This window comes from Sphaerodactylus townsendi, linkage group LG10 (genome assembly GCF_021028975.2).
Source record: "Sphaerodactylus townsendi isolate TG3544 linkage group LG10, MPM_Stown_v2.3, whole genome shotgun sequence".
Lineage (NCBI taxonomy): Eukaryota > Metazoa > Chordata > Lepidosauria > Squamata > Sphaerodactylidae > Sphaerodactylus > Sphaerodactylus townsendi.
This window is the reverse complement of record NC_059434.1, coordinates 88,949,822-88,977,229: the sequence shown is the minus strand read 5'-3', so window position 1 is coordinate 88,977,229 and position 27,408 is coordinate 88,949,822. Positions and strand designations below refer to the sequence as shown.

General features: G+C 54.4%; 2 protein-coding genes across 3 annotated transcripts in view; one reads left to right on the top strand and one right to left on the bottom strand.

Moving 5' to 3' along the window:
* The window catches only part of SEMA4F (ssemaphorin 4F), a 29,019-nt gene extending 24,853 nt beyond the window's left edge, over positions 1-4,166 (bottom strand). The window contains exon 1 of the mRNA XM_048509838.1: positions 4,027-4,166. Coding sequence (XP_048365795.1) covers positions 4,027-4,120 — 94 coding nt within the window. The 5' untranslated portion in view covers positions 4,121-4,166. The remainder of the gene's footprint in view (positions 1-4,026) is intronic.
* LOC125440173 (meiosis 1 associated protein) lies at positions 4,131-27,408 on the top strand. Of its 2 annotated transcripts, XM_048509841.1 has the most exons (12): positions 4,131-4,258; positions 10,118-10,192; positions 13,389-13,439; positions 13,836-14,098; positions 16,773-16,961; positions 18,317-18,497; positions 21,027-21,188; positions 24,502-24,655; positions 25,789-25,930; positions 26,234-26,440; positions 26,665-26,808; positions 27,156-27,408. In XM_048509841.1, the coding sequence occupies exons 4-12, from the start codon at positions 13,859-13,861 to the stop codon at positions 27,285-27,287; spliced, it is 1,551 nt and encodes a 516-aa protein (XP_048365798.1). In that variant the 5' UTR covers positions 4,131-4,258; positions 10,118-10,192; positions 13,389-13,439; positions 13,836-13,858; the 3' UTR covers positions 27,288-27,408. The 2 variants fall into 2 exon arrangements, with proteins under 2 accessions (XP_048365798.1, XP_048365799.1); XM_048509842.1 differs by lacking the exons at positions 4,131-4,258; positions 10,118-10,192 and having other exon boundaries at positions 13,381-13,439.

Genomic DNA, 27,408 nt, shown 5'->3' with positions numbered 1-27,408 from the left:
CTCTGGGCTCCTTTTTAAAAATCAGTGTAACATTTGGGACTCTCCCGCCTTCTGGTAAAACAAACTCACATTTGAGTGCACCCTGGCTTATAATGTCTAGGTATCTCATTTCCACAGCATGACTCACGCACATGTTTACCCAGTCAACGGGAGGGCAGTTGCAGTTGTACAGTATCACAACATTATCTGCTTCAGTCTCCTCCTTACTTAGTCACCTCCTTACTCTTTTGAGTAGCCCTCAGGGCCCAGTATTTTCACCCATATTGTTTCTTTTGGGAAGTTCATTTTCCAAGCGTTTTTCTAACTACAGTAAATTGATCCTGTGCCCTCTTTGATATACAACCCAAGACCTCTCCCAACATTTCCTGCCTCCAGAGCTTATAGCCTGGGATGACTGAATCCTGGTGATTTTCTCAATGCCGCCGTGTTTCTGAGACACCCATCATATCTATTTTATCTATGCTGACCATCAAACCCATGCGCCCTAATTCTCCCATCTTGGTTCGGAGACTTCTAGCCTTAGCACGGAGACACCAACAGCATGCTCCCGCCTCCAGCAACCCTCGGCCCCTCTGTTGCCACATGAGCCCTCCCTGCCTCCCTCCCAGGTTCTACAGCACTCCTCTCAAGGTGGCCCTGAAGGCTAATACAGACACCTCTCTGGACTGACTGGTCCCCACCAGAGGATCCCCAGCTCCAGCCAGCTTTCCCTAGGCCTGGGGGCAAGTTTAAACGTTGCTCTGCCACCTTCTTTTGGCACCAGCAGTCAGGTTCCCTTTTGGTTCAAGTGAAGCCCATCTCTCTTGCATGTCTCTTTTGGCTTGCGCCCCCCACCCCCCCACCACCAGTACTCAACAAATCTGACCCCTCCCTGCCAGCATCACTCCTCACTGCCACTCCCCAGGCTCCTCCCAGCCACACAAGCACATCCGAGTGCAGAAGCGCAGCTTTGCAACGAGCCCTCAAAAGCCAACCAAGCGCCGAGGGGCAGTGGAGCTGCTGACACACGGAGGCTGGTCAAGAGCAGCCCAGCGTCTTCTCCAAGCCCAGCCACAGAGCGCCAACCGACACCTGCAGGCTCAGGGGCCACCGGGCCTCTCCCTGTCCACAGGGCTCTCTCACACCAGAGGGAGGAGCCCTCGGCTGGCGAGCCCCGGGAAGCTCTTGCTCTCCCGCTCTCTCAACTCCAGCAGGGCTCAGCCACTCCATCCCACCCACCAGCCAGCCCCAGCCCAACCACCCCAAGCTTCATCTCCTGCTACACAACAGATCTCAGTGTGGCACAAGCAAATCAGAGCAAAGAGTTCCTGCCAAAAAAGGGAGCCAAATAACCCCCTCCCCACACACACACACATGCAGCCAGGAGGCAGACCCAGCCTTGCGCAGACAGCTCGGCCTAAAAGAGTGACTCAGCAGCATTCGCACATGGACCAAAGCCTGCGAGAAGCTACCTTGCACCCAATAGCTGCTCAGACGAGTACCTAGACTCAGGTGGGTCATATTATCATGGGATCAAGTCCCCTGAAAATCCTTCAACATGATCTAAGCCATCCCCTGTCAAAAAGGCCCTTTTGCTGCACACCCAGGAAAAATGGATGCAGACAGGACAAATGGGTCAGGTTCTGTTTAAAAGAACAGACAAATGGACACAAACGTGACATGAACACTTCCAATAGCAGCAGGGCAGCATTTCTGACTCCCAGGACTCCTGAAAGTCAAGGTGAGATTCCGACGTGAAACGGCCGCCTTGGGGTTCGTCAAAATGTTTACCTTCATTATCTAGAACTTACAGAGAGAAATGAGGCACCTCTTAGTAATGACAGCTGCTTAACTGCTTGATATAACTATACTTTTTCCACGTAAAGATCACTGTGAATCCACCTGCCATGTGCTGGGCCTTCTTTGTTTTAGAATGTTCTGCTTGGGGACCCTTCTATCCTAAAACAAAGATGGTCAACATGTGGTGGATGAATTCACAATTCTACTTTAATCTTTATGTGGAAAAGAGTACAGGGAGTGGAAGCTCACCAATTCCAGCCATTCTGAAGGCCCACGATGCTCGTCTTGTGTACTTCTTAGTTTAAACACAAACACCAAGAACGGCGGACTGACGAATAAACGTTCCTGGTATAGACCTAGACAGGGGCAGGCTAGAACATGACCCTGAATGTGTGGCAGGAAATGAGAGTTATTTAAGGAGACCAGAGGGCTTTGGAAGAAAATCAGAGATGCTACAGACACTTGCAAAGGGAAAATAGGTTCAGGCACAACACAAATGAAGTGTCAATGAGCTCTGAGACAGAATGACAGACTCCCAAGCCCCCAGGCCAGAGGAGAACAGGTTGACATAGTAGGCTTTTCAGAAAGCTGGCAGAATAAGGAAGTCTTAGGACCACAAATAAATGGGAAGAACATTTGGAGCGTGATGGCGGCTCTGTTGAGGTCAAGCAGGGCAGGGCACCAAACAAGCTAGAAAACATTCAAAGTGTAAACAGCCCTACAGAACTGCGGGGGGTGGGGGGGCGAGAGATAGCCCTGTCTCCCACCAGACTACATCACTGAGGGCCATCTGCAGATGGGGAAGGAAGGCGATCCCAGCCGGAGGTGTTGTCCAAAGGTAAGGCTTCACCAGCTACCCTGCACTGACTGGATGGACAAATGTTTTGGTTCTGACCAACTGGCCATGACCGGCCGTGCCTTGGGACACTCAGCTGTGGAGCCAACAGGAAGAGACTGAGGGAGAGGTAAGCGGACCAGTTCGCAACACCGGCCACAGCGGCGCTAAGTTCAGGACTGGCTGCAGGTGGAGGTCCGGCATTTCACACCTCTCTTCTTCTGAGAACTCCTGAGATATTCAAGTCATCAGAAAGATGGCCGAGCAAGTAAACAGGCAGGAAGCTCCGTGGGACGCTGAGAAGCAATTTCAGTCTGCAATAACTGACACTGGTGCAAAATGTCTGCCTCGGATTTTGAGGGGCGCCTTCAAGGCAGCAGAACGGGCTGACCAGTGTGTGGCTGACCAGCCGAAGGAAGGGCCGGAGTCCTGATGCTGCTGCCCCAGCAAGGAAAACAGGAGGGGAGGGAAGAGGAGGAGCGCAGAAGCACAGAGAGGGATGCTCAGGCGGGGAGGACGAGCAGACTGGCCAGGACAAGCGGAATCACTCCTCCATGCCTCTTCCTTCCTTCCTTCCTTCCCTCCCCCGAGGAGCAATCTGCCTGCCCGGTGGCCAGGCCAGGGCCCAGGCCCAGCTGCTGCTGCCGCTGCCGGAGGAGGCCTGAGAGCGAAATGCCAGCCCACGCGCAGCCCGGCCGCTGCCCTTCGTGCAAAAGGAAAGGGGCGCAAGAGGGGCTGCTACCGGGGGAGGGGCAGGCCAGGGGCCCTTCCTGGCTCACACGCCCACCCAGCGGTGCCCACGCGGAGGGCGGCGAGGCAGCCGGCCTCAGGAAAGCCCCCCACCCCGCTGCTGCCTGGCGCAGCCCAGCGGCGCCCACCTGCTCCCTCCGAGTCCCTCTTGCCCCCCCCCACCCCGGGCAGCAGCCGCCGCCGCCGCATCAGAAGGCAGACGGGGCTCCCCTCCTCCCCCTCCCCCCCCTCCTCCCCGCGTGCCCGCTTGGCCCCAAGGCTGCAGCCACGCCTGCCCAGCCGACAGCCGAGGAGGGCCGCCAACGCCGCGCACCAAAGCCCTGGTGGCAGCGGCGGGGGGAGGGAGGAGGAAGGGAGCCCGCCCGCCCGCCCGCCCGCCCGCGGGAAGCGGCACCAGCACCGGCGGCACCCCCCACCCCCGGCCTGGGCTGCAGGAGAGAGTGCCCCCCCCGGCGGGGGCGGCCCTGGGGCGGGGCGGGGCGGGCGGCGAGCGCCGCTACCTGGGTGAGGCCTGGGGGCAGGCGGCGGGGCAAGGGCGCGGCAGGCGGCGGCGGGAGGAGGAGGAGGAGGAAGAAGAAGGGAGCGCAGGGCCGCCCGCGCGGCTCCCCCCCCCCCTCCCCGCCGGCTGAACCCCCAGGCGCCCCCCCCCCGCACCCGCTTACCGGCGAAGGGGCGCGAGATGCGGGCGGCGGGCGGCGCCAGGGAGCCCACCAGCCCCGGCAGCAGGACCAGCAGGACCAGCGGCAGGGGCTCCATCCCGGGCGGGCGGCGGCGTCACGGGGAGAGCGGCGCGGCCGATGGGTCGGCCAGGTGCGCCCCTGGAGACGCCGCCCAGCCTGGCCTCGCCTCCGCCTGGCAGGTGGCGCCGCCCGACCAATGGCTGCTCGCGGGCAGGTGAGCGGCGGGGGCGGTAGCCGACTCGCCCCGCCCCTCGCGCTCAGCGCCGGGAACGCGCCTGGGCGCGCGCTGGGCAAGGGCAGCCCCCCCTCCTGGGCGCGCGGAGGAGGAACCGGGGGTTCCTTGGGCATCTTCTTCGGGGCCGAGCCGTCGGGGCGGGAGGTGAAATCACAGAGCCGGAAGAGACCCCCAGGGCCATCAAGGCCAACCCCTGCCCCACAGGAGCCTGGCAGATGGCCGCCCAGCCTCTGTTTAACCCCCCCCCCTCCTCCTCCTCCAAGGGGGAGACTCCACCGCACTCCGAGGCAGCGCGTTCCACTGGCGAACAACAGCCCTGACAGCCAGAAAGGTGTTCCTGATGTTGAGGTGGAATCGCACCGGCAGCCCTTAAGCTATTTAAAGCCCAAATAATCCCACAGCTTGTATATGGATCATTTCTGGGCTTCTCTCCTTCATCCTCATCAGCCCCACCCACCGCACAGGGTGTTTGTTGTGAGGGGGGAAGGGCAAGGAGATTGTAAGCCCCTTTGAGTCTCCTGCAGGAGAGAAAGGGGGAATATAAATCCAAATTATTATTATTATTAGTAGTAGTAGTAGTAGTATTATTAGTATTATTATTATTATACACATAACAACACAGCACAAGTGTCTGGAATTCATCTCTGAATATCGAGTCCTTCCCAAGGACCTAGGATATTAGAGGTATTTGCGTAGAATATGTGCAGTTCCTAGAAGTGCTGCTTTCTGCAGCAGGTGGACTGATGTTCTGTCCAAGTTTAGGCTTTCCAGATGTTTTTCAAGATTTCTTGGGATTCCTCCTAGAGCACCGACTACTAGTGGGATTACTGTTGTTCTTTTTTGCCACAATCGTTCGACTTCACTTTGTAGGTCCTTGTATTTTGTGATCTTTTCCAGCTCTTTGTCCTCTATCCTGCTGTCAACTGGCACAGCAACATCTATGATCCAAACATGTTTTTTCTCTACCACTGTTATGTCTGGGGTGTTGTGTGCCAGGTGTCTGTCTGTCTGTATTCTAAAGTCCCAGAGTATTTTTGCTTCTTCATTTTCTGTGGTCTTCTCTGGCTTGTGCTCGTACCAGGTCTTGCTACAGGGCAGGCCGTACTTTTTGCAAAGGTTCCAGTGCACCATTGCTGCTAGCCTATTGTGACGTTTGAGATAGTCAGTTTGGGCTATTTTCTTACAACAGCAGATGATGTGCTCCACGGTTTCATCACCCTCTTTGCAGAGACGGCACTTTGGGTCATTGTAGGACTTTTCAATTCGTGTCTTTATTGCATTTGTCCGTAATGCTTGCTCCTGGGCAGCAAAAATCAGGCCTTCAGTTTCCTTCTTTAGAGTTCCCCTTCTGAGCCACTCCCATGTTTTCTTGCTGTCAACCTTCTCTTCAATGTTCTTAAAGTACTGCCCATGGAGTGGCTTGTTTAGCCACTGCTCCTTTCGTGTTTTAAACTGTTGGACTCTATACTCTTTTGATTCTTTGGCTTTCAGCATCTCAGCCTTGTGGACTTCTTTCAATGCTGGCTCTTGACTTTCTTGGATGTATTCTGTCAGGCCTCTTTTCTCTTCCTCTACTGATTGCTTGACGTGGAGCAGTCCTCTTCCTCCTTCTGACCTTGCTAGGTAGAGTCTGTCTACATCACTTCTTGGATGCAGTGCTCGATTGATGGTCATAATTTTCCTTGTTTTTCTGTCCAGGATGTCCAATTCGGCTTGTGTCCAGTTAATTATGCCAGCAGTGTAGCGTACTACAGGCACCACCCAAGTATTAATTGCCTTTATTGTATTCCCTCCATTTAACTTTGATTTCAAAATTTTTCTTACCCTTCTAAGATATTCCTTCCTAATTGCGCCTTTGACTTCTGCATGCTTGATGTTCTCTGCTTGCAGTATTCCCAAGTATTTGTAGCTTTCATTCACTGGTGGGCTCTTTATTTCTATGGCATTTGGCATATTCACACCCTCGCATGTTGCAAGTTTACCTTTACTGAGTTCCAAAGTTGCACACTTGTCAAGTCCAAAATCCATTGCAATGTCAGTGCTAAAGACTCTCACTGTGTTCAGTAGTGACTCAATCTCTGCTTTTGATTTTCTATAGAGCTTTAGGTCATCCATGTATAGAAGGTGTGAAATTTTTGGTGAGTTTCTTGCTGTCTGATATCCTTGACCTGTTTTCTTCAGAATTATAGAGAGCGGAATCATAGCCATGATGAAGAGTAGTGGGGACAAGGAGTCTCCTTGGAATATTCCCCTTCGGATGTTGACTTTCCCTATTCCTGCTCCATTGATTATTAATTCTGTTTTTCAAGTGTGCATTGCATTCTTGACCAATTTCTTGATGTTTTCACTGACTCCAATTATCTCCAGGCAATGAAGTATCCAACTGTGTGGCAGTGAGTCGAATGCTTTCCTGTAATCAATCCAAGCTACATGCAAGTTGGTTTTCCTTCTTTTGCAATTCTCAAGGATCATTTTATCTATGAGCAGTTGGTCTTTTATTATTATTATTATTATTATTATTATTATTATTATTATTATTATTATTATTATTATTATTATTCCTCCTATGCCCCCCTGGAGAAAATTCAAGCCAATTTTTGAAGGTCAAGTGAGAAATTAGCGGCATTCCTGTGCTAGATGAGGCCCTTGTGTGAGTCTGCTTTTAGCAAGTTTCCAGAAGTTCTGTCACTTCACCCTGTCTGTTTGCTGCCCAGGTCTACCTTCTGGGATGACTTGTCACCACCTATCCAGGTCTACCTGCATTGCTTTCCCATTCATTCTTGAATGCAGCTCTAAATACTGGTTGTAGCTTTGGTGGTGAATGTGTGAATACATGAATCCACCTACACAGAACCAGTCCATTGATCTTCTGGGCACCTCTCCAGGTCTCAGGTGGAGGCCTTTGACATTATCTGCCACTTGGTTCTTGCCAGGGATCGAACCTGAAATCTTCTCCGTGCAACCGGAGGCTTTGCCACTGAACCACAGCCTCTCTCCTGTTCACCTGACCAACGTTACCCTCCCTGTACAATGAAGTCACTTCAAGAGGCCTTGTGTGTTCGCCACCCCCATCAGAGGGTTAGTGGGGGGCTTTCCATTGGTGGGATCAGGATTATTATTCATTCAAACACTTTTCACACCCACTGTAAGGTTCCACAGGCAATGAACATTAAAACAGGCTTCAGTGTGTGGGTGTGGGTGTGTACACACACACAAAACACATGAACTCCGACACATGAATGGAGAGTGAGTTATGAGGAAATGCCAAAAATCTCCATCCTTTGGTGGCAGACAGTGGGATAAAGGGACAGGTGGAGGGGGAGACTCGTACTCCTGGAGCTATGCCCAAGAAGGCCCTTTCCACGGTTGCTTTCTGTCTAGCCTGAGACGGTACAGGCACCTGAAGGACTTGAAGAGGACGGGGGCAGGGGGGGACTGGTCAGGTAGTATCAGAAGGAAGTGGGCAGACCAAGCCAAATAGAGCTCGAAAGGTCAAAACCAGCCAATTGAACTGGGCCTGAAAGCACACTGGGAGCCAGCGTAGATGGACCCAAATGGGAGTGATGTGCAATGGCAGCCCCATGTAGAGTGCATGGTAGTAATCTAGATGTTACCAGAGTGGCCAGATCTGTTCTGGTCAGGAAAAGCTGTTGCTGATTCATCAGCCAATAGTCTAAAACCCACCTTCAGATGTCAGATGGAAGCACCACAGAATGGTGGGGCCTCCCAGTCCCAATGTGGGCAGTTTCCCAGAGGGGTGCCATGACTTGAGGCTCACCGAAGCTGCTGAGAAGTCCACCAGAACCAACGGGGTCCACTGCTGCCATTCGGGTCTTGCAGCAGGGCTGGGCTGGGCTTTTCCAGTCCTAAAACCGGACCTGAAATCAGACTGGCAAGGATCCACCAACCCAAAGGACTGGGAAATGAGCTCCTCTGTGAAGCACATTTGGATCCCCACCCCCCACCCCCGTGGTGTCCAGGACGGTTGCCAGAAGAGCCCCGTTTCATCGGACTTCCAGTTTGCATGGAGGCTGCCGATGGCTTTCACGGTGTTTCTCCTTTCCATCTGAGCTGGCCTTGGTACAACTTCTTTCTCAGCATGAATTTTTATTCACAAAACGTGTCCACAGCTGGAAAGGACAAGGCAGGGCTGATGTTGCCACATGGGATAGCGGATGACATTTTGAACAGCGCCCTTGTTGTCTAGAAGGGAAGGGGATGTAGATCAAAGACTGATTAAAGACAGGCGGATTAGAGGCAGCCGGCAGCTGGTGCTTTCTCTGGAGAGCGGAAGGAGTGGGGTTTGGTGAGCAAACCTTGTAGTAGTAATGGGAGATTTCAGTAATCCGGATATTTGCTGGAAGTCAAACTCTGCCAAGACTATAAAGTCCAACAAATTCCCCACTTCCTTTGCAGACAATTGCCTGGTCCAGAAGGTGGAAAAGCAACAAGGGGATCAGCTGTCTTAGATCTGACCCTAACCAACTGTGATGACCTGGTTAGTGGGGTGGAAGGAGTGGGGTCCTTAGGGGGGAGTGGCCACGGCCCCCTGGAGTTTGATATACAGCTGAAAGGGGAAGCCAGGTGTCATTCTGCATCTAGCATCTTTTTCGGAAGAAACAAACCCATTTGGGGATGGGTGGCCTGCAAGACCGAGGGATGGAGGGATGTGTGAGTGATGGGTTATAGGCCGTCAGAGAAACTGTGCCAGGCGGGCAACGTCCTGATGTTGTTCTTGTAGGTTGCTTGACTCGTGCCACCCGTCAGGGACAACATTCCCCCACCTGGAAGCCATGACACGGGAGGGCTTGCACCCTCCTGCATGAGGACGGGGTGGGTCCTGCAGGGCCCAGAAGGTGTGGGGAGCTGGCTCTGGGTCAGGAAACTCCAGGGAAACGTGGAGGTGGTGCCTGGGAAGAGGGGGGGACTCAGTGGAGCTTGCTCCTGGGGAAGGGGTGTCGCCTGATGGCCGCCCTCCTCCCGGCAGGAGTCCGGGCCCTGCTCCTTGCCTCAGCCAGCCCTTGCTGTGCCCCACTGGGGCGAAGGCCGCGTGTCCCCTGCAGCGCCAGGCAGAGGGGCTGAGCTGTCGTCCGTGGGGGCAACAAGGGCCGAGGCCTGTCCCTGTGCAGCAGGCCTGCCGGCTCCCCTCCCTGCCTCCCACTGGGGCCTGTCCACCGGGCTAGGCCCCACAGCCTTCCAGGGCTGGCCCTCACTCTCCCTCCTCCGGCAAGGTGGGTCAGGCTAAGGCGGGGGGGGGCATCACTAGGCCTCAGCTCCCGCCTGCCTCCCGGCCACGCCCTCTGCACGTGAAGCCCCCGAGGCCACCCGCAGGCCCTCGGCAGCCCCCTCCGCCCTCCTCCGCTGGGCCTCCTTCTGCTCCAGGCGGCAGGAGGAGCAGGCCCAGCCCTTCAGCCGGCCCGGTGGTTGGGGCCTACTGGGCCCAGCTCCTCTGAGGAGCAGCAGAAGGTGTGAGAGACCCCTAGGCACACACACCCCCAGCCTCCATGCCTGCCAGGAGGGCAAAGCTAGCGTGTGGGGGGGGTCTCCCTCTCTCCCTCCCTCCCTCCGCTGGTGCCACGCCGGCCGAGTCGCAGGGCCGCTGGCCCTTGGTGCAGCGCTGCCTAGGCAAGCCCCTCTCGGGGTGGGGGGAGGCCTGGGAGGGAGGGGCTGGGGAGCCGCGGGGTCTTGCTCCACCCGAATTCTCCCACAGCCACTTCCAGAGGGAGGCCCACCCCAAACCCCTCCTGTGGGCCGTGGTGGGGGAGAGGGTGAGCGAGGAAGAGGGGGTGCCTTTCCTGGCCCTGCGTCTCTCACCAGGGCCTCTCTTTTGTCTCCCAGGACGTTCCGTTCTCGTATCTCACCTGCCTTTCCTGTGACAGGTGGGGTGGATTTGGAGCACGACCAGGTACACAGGTAAGGAAAGCAGAGTGGGGGCTGGAGGCCTCCGAACTTCAGGCAGAGAACCGCCAGAGATGAGCTGCAGTATCCATTCATTCATTCATGACGTCCCTTTGGTGGCTCTCCAGAGGACCTCAGGAAGTACCTTGTATAGTATTACATGATAAAACAGTTAAAAAATAAAACACAGCAAAAAAGAAGGCGGCAGCTGAATAGCAGAGTTTTCAGACTGGGCGCAGGCCGCGAAACAATTTATTTATTTTACTTATTTATTTCTTCAACTTTTATGCCGCCCACCCCCGGAGGGATCTGGGCAGCGTACAACTACTAATATAATCTAAAATAATTCAAAAGGACCTTCCCCTTAATGAAAAACCTGGCTAAAAATGAAAGATTTGCCTGGGAGGCCTACAGGGCACCATGCTCCCTGCCCTTATGGGAGGCCGCCCTGCTTCTCTCCACCGCACCCACCCTCTGTGCTCATGCTTCTCTCTGGCCCATGCACACTGTAGCTAACAAGGTGGAGCACGGAAGTATGGCTCCCCCTCGCCAGCCACACCATGCCCAGGTCAGTCGGGTATGGCTGGGCACTGCCATGTCCCTGCTCTCTGGAGGCATTGTGCCAGGGCCAGCACAGGGTAAAGCCAGATGTGATCACTCCTGTGCCTGACCAACTCAGGAAAAAGTTGAGGGCAGCCAGGTCTGAGCTCCATAGTGACTAGAATAACACAGGGCAAATGTGGGAGCTGCCATGCCAGGCTTGCCAGCCACACCCTGCAAGGCAGTGACCCGCCGTGAAGTAGATGGCCAGCCTGCCCTTGCCCTGACGTCTCGAGGAGAACAGGGGATGCTCCGGGTGAAGGGCAATCTGTCGATGGGGTGCCACGACTGAAGGAGGCCAGGGAATAGGTAGCAAGGCTTGTGAGGGGGATCTTAAACTGGCAGGCTGAACAGTATGAGTCCTTCAAGCATCCTAGCCCCAAGCTATTGCCTTAGAAGGAAGAACCAGCAATGTGAACTGTATGAGGAAACAGAAGGGCGGGCAGCCAGGACAGGACGGGCAGCATGGGGCTGATGTAGTCCCCATCACCCACCACTGCTAGCAGCCTGGCTGGCTTATTTTGTACCAGCTGAAGTTTCTGGACAGTTTTCAAAGGCAGCCCCATGCAGAGTGCATTTCAGTAGTCTAACCTGGGTTGCAATCAAGGTCCAGGTCGCTGTTCTGGCCCTGAAGTCGCCTGGATGTCTTTGCTGCCTCTCTGCCTTTATCCCCTCCTGTCACTCAGAGGGCCCCTGGAAGGCTGACCTGGCTTTGTTGGGCTGTAATGTAGGTGGAGGATAGTCTGACCTGGTATCAGACACCTTCATTCCTTTACTCATCTGGATCCCAATTGTCCATTTCAGAAATGGGCATATTCTGCTAGAACTTCCTGGACTCATCCCTTTCTTTGTGAGATAAAAGGGCTGCCTCTTGCGGCTGAGGGAGGCACCCCTGGAAGGTGATCAAGCCACTGTTACTAATCCTCTTTTACCTGCAGAAATGGGGTCTGTGTCTCCTGAAGGCCAATTTTGCAACATTTCCCCACTTGTGAGTCCTCCTTTTCTTTTGTAGAACTGCAGAGGCAGAAGCAGCATCAAAGAATTCAAGACCTGCCCTCTGTAGTTCCCCTGATTTTAAGCCATCATTAAGAACATAAAAATGATCTCACTAGATCTCTTTAATCTAATTCAGGATTTTATCATCACTAAAAGGCAACTTGATTCCTTGAAGGTTCATAAATGGGGCCGTTGTGGCCATCCCCTGTCATTTGCCATCAGCTTCTGGTCTGAGGTAGACTGCACTGGAACATGAGTGTTCAGTTTAGCAAGCTGCCCTTGATCCATGCTCATCCAGATTCCATTTTGAAAAGATCCCATTTTCTGACCAGTCTTAGACTCCTCCTCACTGACCATGTTCTGGCACCACCATTTCTCACTATCTGGCAGTTCTGCGGCAGGGACCGCCTGTTCCTCAGGAGGCTTCTCTGGGTCTTGTAGCCGCGGCATTCTGGAGCAAAAGAAGACCACTGACTCTTGACATGGTCTTTCTGGCTTTCTGATTTATGCTGTTCAGAAATTCATTTGACTATTACGGTTTTTAATAACGAGGGCAGTTCAGGGGTGGAATCCGTTGCCTGGGGATGCAGTGAGTCCTCCCGTCTTGGAGGTGTTTAAGTGGAGGTTGGAATGGATTATTATTTGGCAGGGATGCTGAGGTCATTCTGCATGGACCGGGCGGCCTTTAGGCTCCTTCCAACTTTTTGACTCTATGATGTAATTGCATGGTCCATTTCTCAGCATTGATGTTTCCTTGTGTCACCAGGATTAAGACCAACAACAATTCTAATGATTTATATGGAATCTTTTATATGATCACAGGACTTTCAATTGGCATAAAGACTCTGCCGTTTTAGACCAGACCCAGTTTCATCCGTGGGGACTTTCAGCCGAAATGCTGCATTTCTGTTTGAAACAAGAGTCCCTTTAGTCACACCCACACGTGCAGCCTCATCATCTTTGGCTGTTCCTCGCAAAAACTCATCAGTAAAAAATAGTGCTGTTTTGAGAATAATTCCAAGCTCTCTGTTGGTACTACAAGGAAGTCCTTTTTCTGTACAATCCAAAGCTTCTCAGCTCTATATCTCCCTGTCCAAATCCCCTGGTAACTGAGCAGAGGTTTTGAGTGGCTGCCTAGTGTTTTGTTCTAAATGTGAGAACAATCGGAAACTGAATCCTTGTAATGCTGGCTGAGAAGGCTGAAATATTGAGGGGCATGGTCAGGGGTGGGATTCAGCAGGTTTGCACCCACTTCAGCAGAACCGGTTGTTAAAATGGTGCTTGTTAACAGCCAGTTGTTAAATTATTTGAATCCCTTCCTTCCTTCCTTCCTTCCTTCCTTCCTTCCTTCCTTCCTTCCTTCCTTCCTTCCTTCCTTCCTTCCTTCCTTCCTTCCTTCCTTCCTTCCTTCCTTCCTTCCTTCCTGGCAACTTACAATATAAACAAAATAAAACAAAATAGAGTACTTAAAAATACAGAAAACCCAAACATGCAAAGCCCTTCATGTCCTTTAACCTTTATTCTCAGGACCAGCAGTCTTCCCAAACCTTGCCGTGACAGTTCCATTCTCCTGAGCATGGCCCCAAAATTTACTCTGCCCTCTGATTTTTTCAAGGGAGAGAGTCTGAAGTGAGCCAGGACGACACTTTGCAGTTCCTCTACCACAGTAAGCTAGTTGAACATGTATAAAGTAGGAGGTGTGTGTGTGTGTGTGTGTGTGTGTGTGTGTGTGTGTGTGTGTGTGTGTGTGTGTGTGTGTGTGAGAGAGAGAGAGAGAGAGAGAGAGAGAGAGAGAAAATAGCCAGGCAGCTACGTACGTGTGCATGCATGCTCATGACTCTAACCCCTGTAAGTCCGGGGTAACTTCTTCAGGCCTCTTGCCACAGTAAAAGGGGTGTGTGTGTGTGTGTGTGTGTGTGTGTGTGTGTGTGTGTGTGTGTGTGTGTGTGTGTGTGTGTGTGTGTGTGTGTGTGTGTGTGTGTGAGAGAGAGAGAGAGAGAGAGAGAGAGAGAGAGAGAGAGAGAGAGATGTTCATTCTAGTTCTGTGCTTGCCCCTTCACAGGGAAGCCAAACTCCAGTCTCACCATGAACTCTGGAAGACGAGGGGAACCCCCTGGCAAAATCCCTGCCGCTCATTCTCAGCAGCCCTTGAGGATCCTCGTGGTAGACATTTGTGCTCCTCACTGGACCCACACCTGCCACCAGATCTGCAAAGCCCTGGAAAACGTCCTCGCCCTGGCTGGCAGCCTAGCAGGCCCACCCCGCATCCCGCTACTCAGCATCTATGTGGCCCAGAGCCAGCCTGAGTGCCTGCTGCCTTTTGTGGTGAGTGAGCCCAGATTTGGGGGTGCAGAGGAGGCCTCTGGTGAGTAAAGCCAAACCTATTCCCACCAGGACTGTGGAGGTGGTTCACTTGTCAAGTGGCGTCCCTGCCCCCCTCTCAGGAGCCCTGAGTTGGCTTGCGTCTCTTTTTCCAAAGGAGAGGAAGCATAGTTCCTTCCAGAACATTTGACATAGGTCTTGGGCGGAGGACCAAGCTCCAATCAGCCTTCCCTTGGATATGCTGGCTACTCTTCTTGGGGCTGATCTCTTCTTTTTTATGTAGAATGCCAAGAGACGAAGGGAATGCTGTGGATGTAGCATACCTTGATTTTAGTAAGACCTCTGACAAGGTGCCCCACGATATTCTTGCAAGCAATCTAGTAAAATGGGCCGCTAGACAATGCTACTGTTAGATGGATTTGTAACTGGTTGTCTAAATGCAAAGGGTACGCACCAATGGCTTCATCTTGGGGAGAAGTGACTAGTGGGGTGTCACAGGGTTCTGTCCTGGGCCCAGTGCTGTTCAATATTTTTATCAATGACTTGGATAATGAAATAGAGGGCATGTTAATCAAATTTCCAGATTATACCAAATTAGCAAAGGTAGCTAATACCCTGGAGGAGAGGGGCAGGATTCAAAATGATCTGGACAGATTAGAGAGCTGGGCCAAAATTAACCAAATTAATTTCTACAGAGATCAGTGTAAGATACCACATTTGGGCAGAAAAATTGAAAGGCACAGATATAGGATACGAGACACCTGACTTGACAACAGTACAAGTGAAAGGGATCTGGGAGTCTTAGTAGATCACAAACTGAGCATGAGTCAACAATGTGATGCGGCAGCCAAGGCAGCCAATGCAATTCTGGGCTGCATCAATAGGAATATAGTTCTAGATAGAGGGACACAATAGTACCTCTTTATTCCGCACTGGTCAGACCTCACCTGGAACACTGTGTTCATCTGGGTAGCACAATTCAAGAAGGATATTGACAAACTTGAATGGGTTCAGAGGAGGTAAAAGGTCTGGAATCCATGTCCTATGAGGAACATACTAGAGAGCTGGGTATGGAGAAGAGAAGGCTAAAGAGCGACATGACAGTCTAGGAAGCAAGCAAGCTTGTTTTCTGCTGCTCCAGAGACTAGGACAAGGAGGAATGGATTCAAGTTGCAGGAAAAGAGATTCCACCTAAACATTAGGGGGGAATTCTTGATGGTAAGGGCTGTTTGACAGTGGAATTCTCTACCTCGGAGTTTGGTGGAGTTTCCTCCTTTGCACATTTTTAAACAGAGTGCCATCTGTCAGGAGTGTCTTGGCAGGGGGTTGGACTTGAATAGATGGTCCTTGGGGTCTCTCCCAACTCTATGGGTCTTTGATTCTGTATCTTTGAGAAATTGTGCAATCCTGGCGTGTGCCTTGAGTATCTCCTGTGCAGAATAAAACCAAGTGTGCACTAGAGGTAAAGTTTCCCCTTCAGTCGTGTCCGACCCCGCGGGACCACTGCAAACAGTGATTTCAAAGGCAAGCCATTTTTGTGGGGTAGTTTGCCATTGCTTTCCTCGGCTATTCTTTACCCCCTAGCTATGAGCTAGGTACTCATTTACCGACCAAGGGATGGATGGATGGATGGCTGAGTTGACCATGAGCCAGCTGCCAGCATATCTGACCCACAGGGGGCTCAAACTCCTGACCATGTGAGTGGCAGTGCAAGCACTTAACCACTACGTCACACGGCTCCTTGTGCACTAGAACATGGAAGTAATTGGATAAAATAACCCTATCAACCCACTAAGGGGGGTGAACGTTGGCCCAGCCCTGCCCACTGCTGGCCAGCTAGTGGGCTGGAGGTGGAGCCTCAGAACAGGCAGGCAAAGCTCAATGCAGCCAGCAAACAGGGCCTGAAGCAGCTGAGGCGCCGCCTTGATGGGAAAGCGTTCCGTATGTGGGAATCAGCGCTGTGGTTTAGAACGGGCAGGGCCTATCTGTTGGGACTTGTCCCTGCGGTTAACGTAGCAGAAGGCCGGGTGATTGAGGCAGGTTCTCACGGCTGGCAGCCGCAGTTCACCATTCTTTGGGGCCCACACGAGGTGCGTAGGCTCATCTGTTGGGGTCCGAAAGGGAGGGGCCATGTGCTGGTGAGCCGTCATGCGGCTGCTGCATGTTTTCTGAGTTGCCAGTCCCCAGCCACACAGTGGTCCCCGCGCAGGTCTCTCGGGCAGTCCAGGCTGTGTCGCGTGTGAAAGAGCCACCAAGCGTGACTCCGAGTCAGGCACCTCCTGCTCTGCTTTCTTGGCACCAGCTTCAGCCTCCTCTTGGCCAACGAAGCAGGCCTAGACTTGGCCTCTCCTCCTGCATTGGCTGCCCTGCCCTGGCTGGCTGTAGAGGCCTCCATCGTGGCTCTGGAGAACTGGGCACAGCTGGTCTCAGCATGCCTGCCCTGCCTGTGGTTTGGCGCGCTGCCTGTGAGCAGGGCACAGTTCCTGGCGTCCCGGTGCGGTGGCCTGGGTACACAGCCCAGGTGGAAAAGGTGGGTCTGCAGCAGTATTGCCCAGCAGGTGCGCTGACCCTCCTGGGAGGCAGAGAAGCCAGGGGGGCCTGGAGGAGATCCTGGGGCCATCCTCTCTTGGCTCTCTGCCTCTGCCGCTTAGGGGGCTTCCTTCTTCTCCTGTTGCAGCCGGTGAGAGGGGGCTTTGCCCAGCTACAGAGAAGCCTCCTGGAGCTCCGGGCCTTGCCCACGGAAGGGGCGTGCCAGCCCAGAGGGGAGGCGGTCACCCAGGCCGTGAAGGATGGGCTGCAGCAGTTCAAGCAGCTCTCCGGGCGGAGCACCACCAGCGCCTCCTCCCTCGGCAGCTTTTCCGTGGAGGTGAGAGGGGCTGAGAGCAGGCGAGCGCACACGCAGATGGGTGGGGTTGGCGGCCCAAAGCCTTTGGGCAGAGAGAAGACACCCCCCCTTTGGCAAGTGGTGTGTAGCTCCCACCCTCCCTCGATTCCGGCCGCAAGTGAAGCTGCCCTGCAGGAGCCACCTGAAAGGTCTTCTCAGAGTCACCTCCAGGGAGAAAGCCCCACGAGGGCCACTGGCCGTGCTCAGGATGCACGTGGCAGCTTCCACGGAATGTGGGGGTTTCTTCCATTCCTTGTGGCTGGAGATTCCCACCTCCCACCATGCAGGAGAAGCCTGAGCTGGGCACTCTAAAGGGCAGGGAACATGTCCCAGACACACACCCTCGCCTTGCCCCCCCTTAAAGAGGGCTTCTGCATAAAACAAAAAAGGTCCAGCTGTATGAGATGCTTCTAATGAGTCAGGTTCCAGGAGCTGGCTCAGCCAAGCAGATGGGGGGCGGGGGGGGGGGGGGGTCGTTTGAAAATCTGCAGTGGTTCAGTTTGGCTTGGGATCGTGGTGTGGGCAGAGGAGGGGCGCTTGCTTTCTCCCCACCCACCACCCACCCTTTTTCCAAGATGAAACGGTTGTTTGCCGCACTGTTGAAGTCTCATCTCGCTTGGCCCTTTGAAGCCCATTGCCCTTCAAGGGCTGCCAGGTGCAACAAACATCCATTTCATGGAGAGATGAAACAGTGGGTGGGAAAGATGACCCAGCATTCAGCCGGCTGCTTTCAGCCCAGAATCCAGCATGACCGTGCCTTCCAGTGTAGCCTCTGAGGAGGAGCAGGAGCAGGAGCAGGAGCAGGAGCCAGGGACGGGCACCTGCATACCAGCCTGTGATGGGGGACAGTTTAGGGAAGGAGCTCTGGAGACTGCCCTGCCCAGAGGAGTCCATTCTTGCAAGGGGCTCATAGGGGGCAGGAAGCAGTGGGAGTTGTAGGGAGTGCACTTCAGTGTGTTGCTTCCTGCTCCTGGCGAGGCAGCTGGAGGACGGTGACCAGCCCCATCTCACCTCTTTGTTGAGTGGTTGAGCAGGGATTCGCACACAGGACATTCCAGTATTTGAACCATTACATCCCACTGGCATAATTCTTACTGTGCCATTTGAAGAGTCTTTACTACCTGCGTCTGGGATGCCAGAACCTGCTAGCTGAGGCTCCCTGTTCCGGTGTTTGCAGAAGGAATTCACCTCCTCTGATCAGGCCTGCCCCTCTGCCAGACATGAGTGGGAATCACTGGCCTTCCTGGCTGGGACTGGCTGGATGGAAGCTGCCAGGCGGGCAGAGAGGACGGGCGGGTGGCTCTCCGTGGGTCACTGCAGTGCGCTTGCTCTTCCAGATCACAGTCCTGACTGGCCAAGTTGGCGCAGAGATGGTCAAGCAACTGGAGGCGGGGCTACGGGGCAGCGACCTGGCCAGTCTACACCAGCTGCAGGTGGTCGTAATTGGCAGGGATTCGTTGCCAGGCCCATCGGGCGCAGAGGGGCTCAGCCGTGCCAGAGAGGAAGTCAGCTGCAGCGGTGAGTGTTGGAAATAGGTGTCAGGCCTCCAGAATGAGCGGCTGCCCCCTCTCAGAGCCGGTGCTGGGGCCCCCCAGGGAACAAAAGGCCCCCCAGCACCAGAATCCGGACGCCTGAAGGGGCCGTGTTGGTGGCAGAGCCTGTGCCTGGCTGGCAGAAGGCCCCAGGCTGGCTAAAGGGTCCGGCAGTCCAGGAGGCAGAAGACCTTGGCCTGAGACCCTGCAGAACTGCTGCCCGGCTCTGTGGACGGACGTTGGTGGACTGATGGTTGGTTCTGTGTAAGGCAGTTTCACGGCTACGTCAGCCTCTTGCGCACTCGACCGAGGCGGCCGGCTCATGCCTCGCGTTTCAGAACCTTCCCTGTGCCCTGATGTGCCATATGCAGATGCTGCGCACGCGTCTGCTGGAGGCAGGAAGAGCCCCTATCCAGAGGAGGATCTTGAGTGTTTTTGCACCTGAAAAGGGAGTGTTGGCAGAACTAATGTGGTTTTCTGCTGCCACCTGCTGGATGGAGCTCTCCATTCAATCACTCCCACTGTCCTTTCGTGGCTGGTTTGTCCCTGTGGGTGGGTGGGGTGGGAACTGTACCTTAACAATGGTTAGGAAAGTGCAGGTTACACATTGATTTAACAGCAGCAGCAGCAGCAGCAGCAGCAGCATTACCCGGGTACTGGAGGGCTGAAGAAAAAGAGCTAGAAAAGATGACAGAACATCAAGATCTGAAAATGGAAAGTGAAAGCTTGTGCCACAAACCAGTAGTTCCGTTCACAGTGATTACTGGCACACTGGGTGCTGTACCAAAAAAACCTTGGGCAGCACTTGAACCATCTACAATACTGGTAAAACCTCCACCTATCAGTTACAAAGGGTCGTATTGCACGGAAACACATTACAGCATTCCAGGTTCATGGGAAGAACCCCAGACATACGAAGGCCAGCACCGGCTGCAGGTCTGGCAACTGTGGTTTCAAATGATGATGATGACTTTTTCTGAGCTGCTGGAACTGAGCCAGGTGGTGATTCTTTTCTTCGTGGCCAGAAGCTCCTCGGCCTCCTCTGGCATTCCTTTGTTTCTGCGTGTCCGGCATGTCCCTTGTTCTCAGTGGCCCATTTCCTCGGCCAGCTGCAGAAACCCTCTTCTGATGCTGACTGGCTCCAGCTGACCTCCCTGGCTCTGCTTCCTGGAGGGTCTCTCGCGGCTTCATTTTCTAGGGAGATTGACCAGGGGAAAGTGGTCACCCAATGAACACGTAGGGCCGTGGCAGGGGGAAGGGTTCTTCTACTCACTCTCGTGTCATTAGCCCTGGATCAGAGAGCGAGGCCTGCTGCGAGGCCTGCCCTTTGTGGGGCAGCCGGGGCTGCAGTCTCGTTCAGATGCCTGCACAGTTCACTGGTGATTTGGGGACTTGCTCTCTTTCTGTTCTGAACTGTTACGAAGATGGAATGTGCCGAGTGCCTTGGAAGCAGAGCAGGCTTCAGACACAGATGTAGAGAGGTGGGACATCGCACCTGGGTGGCCCCACGGGGAATTGTTTTTCAAGTCTGCTTAGGACAAAAATGTCCGTGAAACACAAGGTGCCTTTTCAGATTTTGGGGGCCATCCAGTATGAGGCAGTGAAACCAGAGACGTAAAATATCTGGAAATGTTGTAGCCACAAAAAAAACATGGAGGGAGGCCTCAGGGGAGGAGCCTGCAGGGAGAGGCGATCCTGCAAATATGTAGGTTCGAGGCCAGTGGGGTGCAGCGATTAAGGTGTCGGACCAGGACCTGGGAAGTCCAGGTCTGGATCCCACGTGTGTCTTGGAAACTCACAGGGTGACCTCAGGTCAGTCACACACTCACAGCCCTGACCCAGGCTAGAATTTGGAGAGGAGACCTCCAGGGCATCCCAGGGCATGGCGTGGAGGCAGGCAATGGCAAACCACCTCCCAACATCTCTGCCTTGGAAAGCCCCCGGGAGTCACCAGAAGTCAGCTGTGACTTGACAGCAAAAGAGGAGGCTCCATGAAGATGAGAGCCTCAAAGACCTCCTCCTAGCGGGCGGCATCGTTCTGTCCCACCTGGAGATTTTTAGCTGACTTCAAGGGCAGAAACCTAGCAGCACATGACATGAGTCCAGGCTTGATGTGTTGGTAGCATGGAGATGTGTGGCCAATATGGCCGAGTGAAGAAGAAGAAGAGTCTGGATTTCTACCCATGAGGGGTCTCCAAACAGCTTACAAACCTTTCTTTTCTTCTTGCCAGAACAGATACCTTGTGAGGCAGGTGGGGCTGAAAGAGTTCAGAGAGAACCGTGACTGGCCCAAGGTCACCCAGCGGTGTCATGTGGAGGAGTGGAGAATCCAGCCTGGTTCTCCAGATTACAGTCCACCTGCTGTTAACCACAACATCACACAGGACTGGACAGAGTTTGGAGAAAGCAGCTGTTGTTTTGCAGCTGTGTTAATTTGCTTCCCCCGACCATAACGCTGGTTCCTGCCTGGCCCTGCCTGGCTTCTCACTGCGCACGTGCCTCTCTTCCCTTGCAGAGAACTCCACGCTCCACCCAGGCACCGCCATTGACCTCCAGGCCGTAGAGAACGATCTCGTGGCCTTGGAAACTTTTTTCAAAGCTTGGCTACATGACTACAGCACAGATCAAGAGCACCTGAACCTCCTCTTACCTGCTTGCGCAGCAGGGGCCAGCTCAGGTGAGTTGCCTTTCTCACATCTTTGAGCTCTCTAACGGTGGGGGAGGGGGACAGAGCTAGCCGAGTACCCACAAGGGCAGCCATCCCAGTCTTTATGGGAGCTGCGGTTGCAGGGACCCCTGGTCAGCCCCTGTGACGAGGCCAACATAAGCATACTCACCCCCCCCCCTCCAAGCAACACCGTGTGCAAAGTGCCTTCCTGGGTCAGAGGAAAGGCCCATCTTGTCCTGAGCAGCCCATTTTCCAGAATGTGGCCAGAATGAAGGCAAACCTCTCCCCAGGGGTCCAGGTTGCCCGCTGCCCCTTTTACCACCACCGTGACTGCCAGCCATTGCCCGGTTCTGCCATCTCGGATGGGTCTTAATCTCAGTTCCCACCTCCCAGAGTGTCCTCGGTGGCACTGGGCCACCTTGCCGTGGTTCTGGAATGTCTTGCCACACTCACCTCTTCCCCATTTCACTCACAACAACCCTGTGAGGTAGTTGAGTCTGAGAGTGGGGGACCAACACAAGGTTATTCATTTATTTTCATTTATTTTGTGTTATTGAATTTATTTCCTGTCCAAAGACGGGCTCAGGATGGCTTGCAATATAAAATGCCATACAAAAATATACATCTATTCATCAATAAAATATCATCAGTTTAAATTCACACACACACCCCAGGCATCATCATATAGATGTAACATATTGAACAACTCAGGAGGAGGAACCTCAGCAGCATCAGCCCCACCCAACCCAACCCAAGCACATCACGCTCCTAGCAATAGGTCAGGAAAGTAAGGAAGGGGGTGGGGGGAGGCCTGTAATTATATCAGTGCTGCTGCTGCTGCTGCTGCTGCTGGCTGGACGGGAGGCCCAGTGGAAGATCTCTGCCTTTCAGGGCCTGCAGACCTGGACAGAATCCTGCAGGGCCTGGATTCCACAGGAGGTGGTGATGGCCACTCACCTGGATAGCTTTAAAAGGGGCTTGGACAGATTTATGGAGGAGAAGTCGATTTATGGCTACCAATCTTGATCCTCTTTGATCTGAGATTGCAAATGCCTTAGCAGACCAGGTGCTCGGGAGCAGCAGCAGCAGCAGCAGAAGGCCATTGCTTTCACCTCCTGCATGTGAGCTCCCAAAGGCACCTGGTGGGCCACTGCGAGTAGCAGAGAGCTGGACTAGATGGACTCTGGTCTGATCCAGCTGGCTTGTTCTTATGTTCTTATGTTCTTACAAACTTACTAGAGTTCTTTGAGGGTGTAAACAGGCATGTGGATAAGGGGGAACCAGTGGACATTGTCTACTTGGATTTCCAAAAGGCTTTTGACAAAGTTCCTCACCAGAGACTGTTGAGAAAACTCAGCAATGAAGGAATAAGAGGGGAAGTCCTCCTATGGATTAAAAACTGGTTGAGGAACAGGAAACAAAGGGTGGGTATAAATGGGAAGTTCTCACAATGGAGAGATGTAGGGAGTGGTGTCCCCCAAGGATCCGTATTGGGACCAGTGCTCTTTAACCTATTCATAAATGACCTGGAAGTAGGGGTAGGTAGCGTGGTGGCCAAGTTTGCAGATGATACCAAATTATGTAGGATGGTGAGAACCACAAAGGATTGCGAAGAGCTCCAAGCGGACCTTGATAAATTAGGTGAGTGGGCTCAGAAATGGCAAATGCAGTTCAATGTAGCAAAATGTAAAGTGATGCACATAGGGGCAAAAAATCCAAACTTCACATACACGCTACAGGGGTCAGTGCTATCAGTCACAGACCAGGAAAGGGATTTAGGCGTCTTAGTTGATAGTTCCATGGGAATGTCCACTCAATGCATGGCAGCTGTGAAAAAGGCAAACTCTATGCTGGGGATAATTAGGAAAGGAGTTGATAATAAAACTGCAAGGATTGTCATGCCCTTATATAAAGCAGTGGTGCTACCGCACTTGGAGTACTGTGTTCAGTTCTGGTCGCCACATCTCAAAAAGGATATTGAAGAGATAGAAAAAAGTACAGAGAAGGGCAACGAGGATGATTGAGGGGCTGGAGCACCTTCCTTATGAGGAGAGGCTTCAGCGTTTGGGACTCTTTAGTTTGGAGAGAAGACGTCTGAGGGGGGATATGATTGAAGTCTATAAAATTATGCATGGGGTAGAAAATGTTGACAGAGAGAAATTTTTCTCTCTTTCTCACAATACTAGAACCAGAGGGCATTCATTGAAAATGCTGGGGGGAAGAATTAGGACTAATAAAAGGAAACACTTCTTCACGCAACGTGTGATTGGTGTTTGGAATATGCTGCCACAGGAGGTGGTGATGGCCACTAACCTGGATAGCTTTAAAAAGGGCTTGGACAGATTTATGGAGGAGAAGTCGATCTATGGCTACCAATCTTGATTCGCCTTGATCTGAGATTGCAAATGCCTTAGCAGACCAGGTGCTCGGGAGCAGCAGCAGCAGAAGGCCATTGCTTTCACCTCCTGCATGTGAGCTCCCAAAGGCACCTGGTGGGCCACTGCGAGTAGCAGAGTGCTGGACTAGATGGACTCTGGTCTGATCCAGCAGGCTAGTTCTTATGTTCTTATGTTCTTATGATCTGGATTGCCGGGGAGGACCCCCAGGCCGGGGCCAGAGCCTAAGGAAGTCCTGGCCCTGGTGGAGAACAGCTGGATGCTTCGAGGGCCGGGGGTTTGACTTGACTTGTTGGGTTGATCTGCTGCCCCTCCTTGTCCTGGCTCTGGGCAGTTTACAACATTTCCAAACAGACCTCCTTGACGATTCAAAAACAATTCCAATTTATCAATTAAAACTCAACAATAATTAAAACTACAGCAATCATTGCATTTCCATGGATGGCATTCAGTTCATTCAGCTCCACCCAGGAAATAAGCTACATGAAATGGTAAAGGAAACAGAGGAAAGGGGGGTGGGGAGGGGAGGGGAGGCCCAGGGGGACGGCCGTGGTTGCTTGACCTTACGCCTGCTGAAACAGCTCCATCTTGCAGGCTCTGTGAAACTGTATCCCACACATCCTGGGTCTCGTTGGGTGGAGTCAGGGCTAAAAAGGCTGCTCCATTCTGGACCAGCTGCAGTTTCCAGAGTATCCTCAAGGCTAGTCCTGCATTCCTCCAAAGAAGGGATCTGAATCTTGGTCTCCCGGATCTCTGTCTGACACTCTAACCACTACTCACCCTGGCTCCAGAATGCTCACAGGCTGCCTCTCCAGCCCCTTGCTCAAAGCCGCTCGCAAAGCCCAGGAACCGTCCCCCAGCAAGGCAAGAGGGGGCCCGCCTGGGCTTCTCTCCTTCTGCTCACCCTGCATGCGCTCTCCCACCAGCGTGTGTGAAATGCGACATCCAGGAGAGGCTCCTCAGCCCTTCGCTGCTCCCCACGGCCTGCAGCAGCAGCCTGGAAAACCCCGACGATGCCACCAGCCCCTTCTGGAGGACAGCTGGCCACAGCCGGGCACCGCACAGGCTCCGGATTGTCAGGTACTCGGCTGAGACAGGGCTTGGGGAGAAGGGAAGCAGGCAGAGGCTGGTCTGCTCGGCTGAGGCTCTGGGGGCTGTTGTGTCTCTCCCCCCCCCTCCCAGTTCCTGTCACCACCCCACAGAGAAGCCCTTGGGCCAGGCAGGTGGTCATCTTGCTGCTTGCTTTCATGCGTGAGCCAGCCTCTGCTTCACCCCACCAAGATCTTAGCTTGCCAGTGAGAACTCAACATTGCCTGTGGCCATTCTTTGTCAGGGGCTCAGAATGGGAAGGGCCCGTAAAGACCGTCTAGTCCAGCCCCCTGCTCAGTGCAGGATCTGCCTAAAGCATCCCTGACAACTGTTTGTCCAGCTGCTGCTTCCAGGCTGCCAGAGAAGGGAGCTCACCGTCTTCCCAGGCAGCCAATTCCACTGCTGAAGCTCCTCTCTACTCATATTTAAAAACGCTGACACCTCCTTTCCACCCGCCATTTATACCCACCATTGCGAGTCCTGCCTTCTGCCGCCAGCTGCCCTCCTCTGACTGCCTGCCTTCCAAGGGCTTCCAGAGGGCAACCTTAGCCCTTCCTTCTCCAGACTGAGCAGCATTCCCAAGACCCCCGTCAGCCTCCCCTCCTGGGGCTCCTCGGCCTCTGCTCCATGCTGGCCACGCCCTTTTCAAGTGAGGCTTCCAAAACTGCACACAGGACTTCCGGTGGGAGTCGCGTTGTGCAGACAGCACTATTGCTCAGACGGGGCAGATGCCAGGGGAAAGGGCGGCACAGGCCGTCTCAGGCACCGAGGCCAGGAAAGGGGCAGAGAGGAATGTGCTGTCCTGGCAGCGGCACCCATGAGCCAAGCCCCGCACTGCGGCACTCTGCCAGGCCTGGCATCTCACGGAGGTGGGCCGTCAGGAGCAGCCAGACAGGTGTGCTTGTCACACCAGCCAGGCTGCGGGCACCATTCCCCTTGAGAAATAGCTGACCACATCCCAAGATATGTGCCCCTTCCACCCATCGAGGACAAAGCAGGCGAACGGCAGCCGGCCAGGTTGCCTGGTCAGCACAAAGCCCTGCCGCTGCTGCCCCCTGTTCAGAGCAGGAGAGAATCGCTGGGGGACTCTGGGCCACCCTTGATGGCGACGTCTCCCGCTGCAGGGCCCTGAAGGCGGAAGGGCTGTGCGCATCGCTGCTCTTTGGGCTCCCTCTCATCATCCGGCCCACGAGTTGCTGGCAGCTGAACTGGGATGAGCTGGAGGCCAACCAGCACAGCTTCCAGGCCCTCTGCCACTGCCTGCAGGTGAGTCCGGGCGGCCCGTGACAGGTGGGGGGCAGGGCTGAGAGCTGTTCCAGGGAACTTGATGCTCTGCTCTTCGTTCTGCCGGTTGAGGACAGGCAGGCCTGGGCAAGGGCCAGGTGGCTTCCTGGGAAACGGGGCTCAGCACCACGGGGCTCCAGCTCTTGCGTTGGTTGCCCGAGGGCTCTCTGAGAGCGTGCAGAAGGTGTTGACCTGCAGTTTGCAGACAAGGAGAGGCCAAGGAAGAGAGGAGAGGCTGCTAAGCACCCAGCGTGTCCCAGGTTTGTGATTTCCGTGCTCTTTCAGGAACGGGAATGGGCGCTTCTGGCCCGGAGTGAGCCCTGGGAGACCGGCCCTGGCTGCGGCCCATCAGCAAGCTCCTACCAGGTCCTCCTGCCCTCCAATTCCGCTTCGCTGCTGCTCCAGTCCGTTGCAGTCCGAGAGCTCCTGCTGCCCTGCCCCGCCCCTCCCCTCCCTGACGAGCCGCCTCAAGCAGCACTCGGCCAAATGGAGGCAAGTGGCAGGAAGCGTCAGGGTCACACTCGCCCCCCCCTCCCCAACGCCCACAACATCCAGCCCCGTGCCCCAAGGATGCCCATGAGACACAGGCCTGTGGCATTTGGCCCCTGGTCATTTCTCCTGTGGCTTGGCAGGATGAGACTGGGCATGACAGTGTCTGGGGCTGGACAAGGACCGCCCCTTCCTCCCTCCCTCCCTCTACCTCTCCTTTCTTCCAGAGCATCCTGGAGGGGCTGCAGGTAGAGCCCACCTACAACCCCCTGAGCGTGACGAGTCACCTGTACGGGGTGCTGAGAAGCAGCCTGGGAAAGCCACAGGTCTGCAGGCCACAGCGCACGGCTGGACGGCACCTGCCCCGCCAGGTACTGAGGGTGGGGGCAGACACACAAACAGATCACCTGCTCAAGGTATCCTCACGGGCTGCACAGGCTCTGCACTGGGGAGCAAAGAACCCAGGGCTGTCTGGGGAGTCAAGAAGGGTCTGACCAGCACACCTGTGAAATGTAGCATGCCCAGCCAGCCAGGCGCACCTTTCTGTTAAGTTGAAAAGTCAAGTATTTGGGCCGTAGCTGGCGTTACCCCCTTGCACCCAGCCAGCCCCTCGCACAAGTGCCACCAGCGCTTGTGAGCAGCCTGTGGTCCACGAAGGGTTAATGGGGACAGGAGAGGCCCCCCACTGACCACCCCTCCCTCTTCCTCCTGTCCACAGCAATCCAGCCGGCAGCACCAGAGCAAGGCCAGGGCGGCTGTGGCTCCCCTGCGCATGGCCCCCCCACCGGCGAGCCCCAGACCCCTTTCTCTGTGCTGCGGAGAGGAAGAGGACTTCCTGGACTCCCCCTAGGATCAGACTTGCAAGACCCACTGCACCCCCAGAGCCCCTCAGCACAGCCCCCCTCTGGCCCCCTCTGCTTGCCAGGAGCACGGGACCCCTTCCCCCGCCTCAAGCCCTCGGCCTGCGTGGC